This window comes from Chaetodon auriga, chromosome 21 (genome assembly GCF_051107435.1).
Source record: "Chaetodon auriga isolate fChaAug3 chromosome 21, fChaAug3.hap1, whole genome shotgun sequence".
Taxonomy (NCBI): Eukaryota; Metazoa; Chordata; class Actinopteri; order Chaetodontiformes; family Chaetodontidae; genus Chaetodon; species Chaetodon auriga.
In genome coordinates this window covers 1,652,551-1,662,500 of record NC_135094.1, presented here as the reverse complement: position 1 = coordinate 1,662,500, position 9,950 = coordinate 1,652,551, and the positions used below count along the sequence as shown (strand labels likewise).

Sequence of the window (9,950 nt, the reverse complement as noted above, 5' to 3'; positions counted from 1 at the left end):
GACAGTTTCTGCTCAGACTTCTGGTTTTAAGTTGTTGTTATTTCCTGTCATCGTTTCATAAATGTTTGAATTCACGTGGTCCTTAAAGCCAATTAAAAGCACAGTAAATTAGATGTTAAGAAAGGTGCCTTTGAAAACGTACAACTTTAAAACTGATGTCTGGTTTGAAAATGAAATGCTGCTTTACAACGTTTATTTGACGTAGAACGAAACAGGTCACATGACCACAGTCCGGATCGGGGTCGTACCTGTGGGGTTGTGGGTGGTGAGGATGTGACCTAAAGACAGAGGCGCACGCGGTAAATGTGACTTTAAGGTTTGATTAGTTTCATGTTTGTTGGCATTATTTGAGTATTTCTGATTTAAGGGGGGTTCATACATCGTAAGCTAGCGCACGGGACCCGTCTAATGACTGAATCTAGCTTGATCAGCTTATTTTTGGATCAGTCTAATTAAGGACGCTTTTTGTTAAAGTGGTGCGTTTGAAATGTTCGTATGTCTTTTATTGTGGTAGTTTTCACGGTGTGGGCAGAATAACCGTTAGAGGCCGTCCGTGTGATGCGTGGCCTTCATCACATCGGACCGGAGGAGTTACAAACTATCTGCATAATACTACAACATGTACTACTTTGGCGTATTTTATAGCGTGATGCTCATATTTTTACATTCTCCGTTTTCAGTTTTCTTATGATTTCTTTGCTTTTATATATTTGTATTGGAGAAAAGGAGCAGCTGTAACTTGAGTCAGCTTCCCGCAGATCAATAAAGAGTTTCAGATTCTGTTCACTTCCTGTCAGATTAAAACCTGTTTGGATAATGAGTGACATCAGACACTGTCGGTGGAAGCAGTACCGCAGGTGTCACGCAGTACTCTGTCAGCTGTAGTAACGCAGTGCAGTAAAGTTACTGCGCTCTTTGAAACGCGCGTCATGTCATTAAGATCGATCGTTGTTGTTGTTTCTGTAACTCTTGGATCAGCAGCTCTGTCTGCTCACCGTAATGTTTGGATTTGTTTGATTCCATTACAATCGATCGTTTTGCTGCCATGTTTGTGGAAGCAGGTCGTCGCTCTCCGGTTTCAGATTATTGGTGTGTTTGTGCTTTTACACACACGAGCAGCTGCTGCCTGACTTGAACAGCTGACCTCAAACGTGCATCACGTGCTCTGTGAGTTTTGGTGATTTTGCTGCAGGTGAACGTTTCGGAGGTCAGATTCAGAGCTTTGTGAAAGCAGCTGTAAGATGGGATGGAGCTGACTGAGCTGCTCTTCACAGTGAGTCCGCGTGTCGCACAGGTCCTGCGGTGTGAAGCGTGCAGACCGCGGTGTGAATGCACACTTAATGAAGTAAAGTAGAAAACATATAAAGGCAGCTTCAGAGCACAGACGCCGACATACTGCAGGAGCGACAGTGTGGGATGCCGGTTGCTGTGCACATAATTAAAGTAATGATAACAACGAGCAGTGGGAATAAACGATTTTCTAACTGATTTTCTAAAACGAGCGTCTTTCATCGCACGGCCTGGTAAAAGCTTTCTGACCGTGGGCTGCATCAGCTGCACATACTGTAAATGCATTTTCTAACATTAATAAGTGAACAACCGCCACAGCCGCTCAGGTAATTATGTTTCCAGCTCACGGAGATGACCGTGACTCACTTTATCACCACGGTCTGATGTTTGTTCCAGAGCCAAAAGTAAGTTTTCAGATGTTCAAGAGGACTTCACGCTGTTAAAGCTGTTTATCAGCTCGTCTCCTGAAAACTGCTCTTGTTCCTGTTAAAGCCTGTTTTCGTTATTGAAAAAGTTCATTTATAGATATTATAAAACTTATGAAGTCATTTCATTATGCAGTCATTCATGTTTATAAAACGCCTCATACAGACTTATTGTTATAAACACAGTTACCTCTGACCATGTGCAGTCTTTATGGGTATATTTACTGTGGTTTTATGAAGTACTTTAAATGATAGTACTGTCATTTCAGTGTGTTTCAGTGCACGTCTTCGTCTCACACGGCTGCATTATGTAAACCTTACATAATTTCTTTGTCTTCACGTGTCCTTAATGAGTTACAACCAGCGGCTCCCACCAGACGCCGTCCTCAGGTGATAATAAATACAGGCAGGTTGGCCGGCGATGAGTCAGCGTGAGCGTCCCAGCTGTGGCGGCGGCCCGGCGGGGGCGGTGCCGGCCGGGACGGGGTCGCTGCAGTGGGCTTGAGACCGCGGGGTTGTCGGTTTGGATCCCCAGAGAGCGTCTGCACAGCGGCAACCTTTTGCATGACTCAGCATGAAAGCGGCCTGTGACTCAGAGCTTTGTTGAAGCAGAGGTTTGTTCATGCTGCGGTGGTCGTGATGCTGTTCACGCCGTCCTCTGCTTCGTGCATCATGACTCCTCCACTCACTCCGAGGCTGCTGTTCGATGCCTTAAAACTTAACAAACACACTTCTGCAAGCTCTGTGTCTTCATCGCAGCCGCCGTGGGAACGTTTACACTTTTCTGCTTGAAGAGCTCGTTTCATTCAGGGATTCACTGCTCTGTGTCTTTCCTCAAATCCAAAATACCATGGATCTGTGTGCTGGATGGAAGGATGAACCTCCAGAAAACCACAAGAACCTGAAAGAAAGGGGTAGGAGTTAGGAGTTAGGAGTTAGGATTAGGATTAGGATTAGGAGTTAGGAGTTAGGATTAGGGGGTCAAACGCTTATGAATACTTGATTATTTGGATTAATTCACTCAAAGCTACAGTGAAGTTTATATTTACAGAGTTTACGCTTCACCACTCTCTTTTTTTTTTAATATAACTTTATTTATGTCTTTGTTTGTTCCATGACTTGACCTTCATGTAAGCAGGTCGAGAGTGGATTCAGACGCAGGTCACATGGCCACAGATCAGATCTTTAGCACCACATGCTGAACATGTCCTGTCCTGTGTTATGAATTATCCAGCTTCCTGACCCGTCCACAGGTCGGGGGATCATTTTCAGGTAACCTCAGACCTTTGACCTTCCTGCCGTCAGCTCGTACTGACGCTGGCCGAAGCAGCGGCTCATCGTCTCAGCCGTGAGCCCGGCCCTCCCTCCGCTGACCACCGATAGGTCCGCTGTGCATCTGCGGATCAGATGTGGCTGCGTGGGCGGCGACGAATGTGATAGGATATGAATGTGGAATATCAATTATGATGAACGCCGTCCCCGCGTTATCTGTTCCAGCTCGGCGGTGACACGTGTGGGCGCGTCGACGGCGATAACGAGCCTTCGGTCGTAAACACTGACGAGGAAACAGAGCCGGTGTTTGTGTCAGGAGGAGACGGCGGATGGACGGAAGAATAGACGGATGGATCTGAAATGTGATTGAAAGCTCTCTAGATGTTCCTCCTGTACACCCACTTCCTGTACAGACCTGTGGTGTTAGATGTTCCAAATCACAGATTTAAGACAAACAGTAGTTGTAGTTACGTAACCGCCCGCCTCCTGATCACTGACGACTGGTTGGCATCTTTAAAACCCTCTGTGTGTGTGTGTGTGTGTGTGTGTGTGTGTGGATGTGTGTGTGTGTGTGTGTGTGTGTGGGTGTGTGTGTGTGTGTGTGTGTTGCAGAAAATGCCCGGATGGATTTGAGTGTCTGAAGGCGGGAAGGAACCCCAACTACGGCTACACCAGCTTCGACACCTTCGGGTGGGCCTTTCTGTCCCTGTTCCGCCTGATGACGCAAGACTACTGGGAAAACCTCTACCACCAGGTAACGTCCAGGCGAGGAGGACAAAAAAGGACAAAAAGACGTCTCAAAAATGTGACACGGGGTCTCGTGCTGCTGCTGATGACAGTGAATAGCTGCGTTTACACACTAACAGGCTTAAAATCCCATTTGAGGATCTTAGTTAAAGCTGGACCGTAAAGCTGACGCTGATTGGCTGGCTGGGTGGATATTTCAGTGTTTTTGTTGTTTGTTGATAAATGCTGGCTGTCAGTGAAGGCAGAATTCTTTTTGTCAGCCCATTCTTGTGTCATAGAAATCTTAGAAACCTAAAGAGTTTGTTCAGTAACAAAGGATTCGAAGAACAATCGTCCACAATAAGAGAATCCTTAAAAACTGACACCAGGCTGAAAATGAAACGTCTGGCTGAGTCCTTCATGAGTCACACACACACACACACACACACACACACACACACACACACACACACACACACACACACACGATGATGAAGATCATGCAATAGATAATCTTGTAATTACATCCTCACTCACAGGAAAGTTGTTATATACCCCCAAAGCTCAGTGCTGTGAGGACATTTTAATAATTAGAGATGGTGAAGGTGAAGGTTTATCAGCTCTCTGATCTCACCTGGATTCTAGCAGCTGGACAGTAACAGGACACTCATCTGAGGCTTTTCACTGAGCGAATCGAGCTGTTACATGTCTGTTGACCTGCCGAACATGGTCGCTGCCTGTGCCTGCAGACGCTGCGTTCGGCCGGGAAGACCTACATGGTGTTCTTCGTGGTGGTGATCTTCCTGGGCTCCTTCTACCTGGTCAACCTCATCCTGGCCGTGGTCGCCATGGCGTACGAGGAGCAGAACCAGGCGACCATCGCTGAGGCCTGCCAGAAAGAGCGGGAGTTCCAGGTGGCCATGGAGAGGCTCAAGAAGGAGCAACAGGTAAACTGAAACATAGCTGGAATAACTTCAGGTGTTACATTTCGAATTTACAAGAGGGGATGTAGTAATGAAGGATTTGTCGTCCACAGCGTTTCACAAAGATTCTAAAGGTTTCTTTAATTTAACAACCTGCAAAATTGGGTGATTTTTAAAGGGAGTCTGGTGCTCAGATTACTTCTGCTGTGGAGATCTGATCTCAAAAATGAAAAGTCTCAGGTGTGAACACAAAGGTGAGATCGGGTCGTTTATCATCCGGATGAAAATCTCTTCCACCAGGTTGCTGCCCAGAAAGCTCTCGACTCGGACTCCATGATGTCGCCCGATCTCTCGCCGTTTGGTCTGCCGTTGGACAGCATGGAGGAGCGGAGGCGGAGTCAAGCGCTGATGGGTGTGGCCGATGTGGAGGCGAACCTGTCAGAGGAAAAGCTGCTGCAGGTGGACATGACGGACGGAGGAAAGGTAGAGGAGGAAGAATCCGGACGCTTCGTTTTGTGAGTCTTTAGTTACACAGTCAAATAACAAACACCATCATTTTCTACGCCCTCATCCAGCCCCTCCACCCCCTCCTCGCTCGCTCCTTCTCCACGAGGACGCGGCGAAGCAGTCAGGTCTCCTCCATCTTCAACTTCCGTCTGAGGAGCCGCGGGTCGGAGGGAGAGATGGCCGACGACGAGTACAGCGTCCCAGGTGACGTGGTGGAGGGCGTCGGGGGGCGGACCTACAGCGGCGGGACTTTCAGCGGCATCCTGCCCCACCCGTGGCCCAAACGACGGCCAAGCACCTACAGCACTGCCAGCAGGGGCTCCCAGGTGAGCACATGGAACGAGATCAGACGTCTTGCGTGCGACAAGATGAAAACCTTTGAGTTTTGAGTTAGAATTAGACAAATCACATGACATGGTTTTTTTTGAGGTGATATTAAACTCGATGGGATGACACAGGTTGGATTACAAAAGGGGAAGCAAAATAAAATCATTTCAGATGAGATGTGTGTGTGTGTGTGTGTGTGTGTGTGTGTGTGTGTGTGTGTGTGTGTGTGTGTGTGTGTTTTTCCAGGTATTCTATCCAACTCTAAACATCAATGGGAAGCTGTTTGTTGCCATGGACCAGAATGGGGTTTCCCCACCACCGCTACAGGGGCAGCTGCCTGCATGTACCATGGAGAAGGTCAAGGAGGAGAGTGTGAGTACTGTGTGTGTGTGTGTGTCTGTGTGTGTGTGTGTGTGGCAGTGGAAACAATGGTGGAGCTTGCAGACATGTGAATTATGAATCAGCGCTTTGCATAACTCCATTCTGATATCATGGGCTAAAGACACACACACACACACACACACACACACACACACACACACACACACTCATACACTCATATCTACCCTCTCAGATAACAAAGCTGTGGTATTCCCCCCATCTGTGCGCGCACACACACACACACACACACACACACACACAGCCAGCACACATAGTGTTACTGCTATGGCATCATGGCTAAAGCCACACATACCAGCACTGACACGTTACTGAGGTGTCCTTCCTTTATGCACATGCTTGCACACACACACACACACACACACACACACACACTAATGCTGCTGCTGGTATTATAATATTTCCGGAAAGCTTCACATCAACATAAAAACATGGAGGTGAGAAGTGTCTCAGGTCTCTGAGGAGGAAGGTTCAGAGTTTTGAGTAACTGGGCTGAGAGACTCCAAACTGGGGCAAAGGGAAGGGGAGTGTGGGTGGAGCTGACGGCGGACGAGCGACTGACAACCACCGCCATGGCTGCGTCTGACAGGCTGGCAGCCCCGTCAATCAAGACCAACGTGCCCCTGAACAGACCCTTGTTCATATCTCTCTGAAAGGAAAACACTTTGGTACCAGAGTCCATGAGTGATGGACAGAAGTGGACTGTGGGAGGGGAGGGAGGAGCAGCTGGACCTTTGCAGGGAAAGGAAAGTATTTTCTAAATACTGGTGGTCCAACAGCCCTCCTGTGAAACAGAATTAAAGTGTGATATTCTCTACAAACTGTGAAGTAATCACAGTACTTCACAGTTCTGAAGTACTACCAAAAGTGCAGTAGAATAATGAGGGCTCTGGGAAATACCTCTAAGCTCAGATGAAGGGGTTGTTGAAGAACATGGAAACGTTCTGTGTGGGTTATTTTCCCACAATGAGGAGAGGAGCGACGGAGCTGGAAGGATTTCACACACCGAGACCGCACGAAAGGAAATGAGGAAGTTTTAAAAGTCACCTGCAAGACTCACAGAAGAAGAAGTCAAATCCAGCTCCTCCAGCGGCTCCACCCAGAGATCACATCCAAGAACACACGGAACCACCCGGCAGCGAGAACGGCGAGGTTTAAACCCGATCACATTCCCTGTGTGTGTGTGTGTGTGTGTGTGTGTGTGTGTGTGTGTGTGTGTGTGTGTGTGTGTGTGTGTGCGCGACGGCAGGTTTAGATGTTCGTCTCAGTTCTATCTTCAGACTTCCAGAAGAGTCTTTCAGAGGAAGCTGAAGCTGAGAGCCAGACGGCTCGGCCTCACGAGGGACTGCTTTTATTTTCATGCTTGTTTACAGTCGTCGTTCCCGTCGGGCGTCAGAGCACCACGAGGACCTGCAGCAGCTCCACGCCTGGAGGTGTTCATCACCTCCACCTGCTGACGACCTGCCCCGTGCCTACACTGTTACATAAGAAGAGGAAGAAAATAATAGAACAGAAGAAGAAGAAGAATGAGACAGAGGGACAGTTTGGCTGTCTGAGGACGGAGGTCCAGAGTTTGACGTTTTCTCGTTGGACCTCTGGTTTCAGGCTCATGAATGAAGTTTTCTGAGCTCGCTCCTCCGAAGGCTCCACCCGTCGTGTTATTTCTTCCTCCGCAGCAGCTCTGCTGATACACTCAGTGCTGGTGGAGTAAATATTTGTGGTGGTGTCGGACAGGAGTGGGCTCACAGGTGCTCGGCGCTGACACTTCGTTTTACTCACATGTGCTGCGGCTTTTCTTACTCGCCGGCACTTCTCACAAACCGCCGCTGCTCTTATCGTCAGCGTCTGTGACTCATGACGGCTGGAGCTCAGCTCGTCAGGAGGAACATCGCGATGCTCGTCTGTTTCACTGCCTCATCGTCTTTGTGGACGGAGAATCGTCAGCAGCACCAAGCTAACGTTAGCGCGACTGCTAGCAGGGACAGGCCTGTAATACAGTATCACTACTAGCTGCTCAGGTGGTGGTTTTAATTGGTTTTAACTCACAGCGTAGTTCATGCAATAACTTATTTTGCTCCTCTTGAAGCTGCTGCCAGGAGAAACCTCGTATCTCCTCAGACAATGAATGAAAACTCCTTCACGGGTCAGAAAAGCTGCTTCATGCTAACGTGCTAACAGCGCTGCAGGGGCTGAGTGGGAGCTCAGAGCAGCTCTGAGTTCAGCTCCTGCTTCGACATGACGTCTCTCTGCGTCCTCGTGTCCACGGACCGCCGTCCCGCTGACAGACTGACGGACAGACGAGTGGGAGGAGGAGGAAGTGTTGCCATGGCAACCCACAGCAGCGCAACGGAAGCTGAATTAGCACACAGCTGGCTGCTCTTAGTGTGTGTTTCCCTGTGTGTGTGTGTGTGTGTGTGTGTGTTTCCCCTGTGTGTGTGTGTGTGTTTCCCCGGTGCTTCCCCGCCTGGCACACAGACAGGATGTAGGCGTCGTCGTGGGCGGTGACCTTCGGGCCCGTGCGTCACGTCTCATTGGAGGAACAGTTACAGGGAAGTGTTATGTAATCACACCTGAGCAAATTAGGTTCATCCAGGTTCATGTCTGCGAGGGCTGATTGGTCCTCGGCTCCCCCGGGCCGCCCTCGTTCATCTGTATGCATTTATGCTGAGCAGCCGAGCGCCGTTCAAACCTACACAACTTTATTAAAATGAGCGAAGGTGGCAAAGGTTTGACGGAGGGAGAAACTGCTGCGAGAACACCTGGAATATTCAGATTTGGAGGAGAAGTGCAGCCAGGTGAGACGACAGGTGGCAAAAGGAGTTTTCTTACAAATCACATGATCTTCATCATCGACATGGATCAGACGTCAGGTAGAGTTTCACCCCTCAGATGTCTCACCTGAAAACATCCAGCAGCCCTTCAGTGAGGCACACACACACACACACACACACACACACACACACACACACACACACACACACTGATTTCTCTGATTCATTGAACACCAGTCATCACCTGCTTGTCTGTTGGTGATAAGAAGCACACATACACACAAACACACAAGTCAGGGCACCATGTTTGACCCATTTGACCTGACTTCAGTCTGTGTGTGTGTGTGTGTTTGCCGTATGTCACGCCTTGTGTGTATTTCTGCACTCTGGGGTAATATTTAAGAACAGAATGAGGTAACTGTCCCTCTCTGTCCGTCTCAGGTCCCCACGTCCACCACGGAGCTCAGCACGATGCTGTTACCTCGTCCTTCGTCCACTCAGGGCTCGGAGCGCAGGGGGCGGGCGCTCAGCGCTGCCAGCTACCTGACAGACGCCATGGAAGGTGAGCAGCGTGGCCAAAGGAAATACACCTCTCTGATTGGCTGACACGTGCTCTCCTGAAGACTTGAACTCGTTCTGTCGACCTTAATTTGGTGGATTTTTGGAGCATTTCTAACATAAACGCATAAAAGCTTCCTGACGTCGACGTCTGTTCACACACTGACATCAGCTGAAGAAGAGTTCTGCATTTCATGTGTTTATTTGATGCAACCTTGTCTGCCTTTTTACCTCAGTGTGTGTGTGTTCACTACTGTGTGTGTGTGTGTGTGTGTGTGTGTGTGTGTGTGTGTGTGTGTGTGATTGTGTAACCATGTGTTTGTCTGTGTTTTGCATCCATGTGAGTCTGTTAACGCTTCTGTGTGTGTACTTGTGTAATTGTGCATCAATGCAGGATTGTGTGTGTGTGTGTGTGTGTGTGTGTGTGTGTGTGTGTGTGTGTGTGTGTGTGTGTGTGTGTGTGTGTGTGTGTGTGTGTGTGTGTGTGTGTCGCTGCCCCGGCCAACCCCAGGGGAACACTGGCTTTGTTTGTGCCAGAGAGTCGGAAAGGGAGAGAGACAAAGAGACAGACTGAAAGAAAGAGAGAGAGAGGGAGAGTTATCCTGGCTACCCTCATTAACAATGAGATCATTCCAAGTTCCTGTGTGTGTGTGTGTGTGTGTGTGTGTGTGTGTGTGTGTGTGCTTGATGATATTCATGTATTAGATTTTTGGGTTCATATCTGTCCAAATCTGCTCTTGTGTGTTGTTTAT

The 9,950-nt window shown here is 48.6% G+C and overlaps 1 protein-coding gene across 1 annotated transcript in view; it reads left to right on the top strand.

Annotated features, from left to right (window-relative positions):
- LOC143339742 (sodium channel protein type 5 subunit alpha-like) overlaps nucleotides 1-9,950 on the top strand; it is a 105,114-nt gene that overhangs the window by 37,170 nt on the left and 57,994 nt on the right. The window contains exons 6-11 of the mRNA XM_076761157.1: nucleotides 3,600-3,741; nucleotides 4,463-4,660; nucleotides 4,937-5,119; nucleotides 5,212-5,469; nucleotides 5,717-5,842; nucleotides 9,082-9,202. Of these exons, the coding sequence (XP_076617272.1) occupies nucleotides 3,600-3,741; nucleotides 4,463-4,660; nucleotides 4,937-5,119; nucleotides 5,212-5,469; nucleotides 5,717-5,842; nucleotides 9,082-9,202 (1,028 nt within the window). The remainder of the gene's footprint in view (nucleotides 1-3,599; nucleotides 3,742-4,462; nucleotides 4,661-4,936; nucleotides 5,120-5,211; nucleotides 5,470-5,716; nucleotides 5,843-9,081; nucleotides 9,203-9,950) is intronic.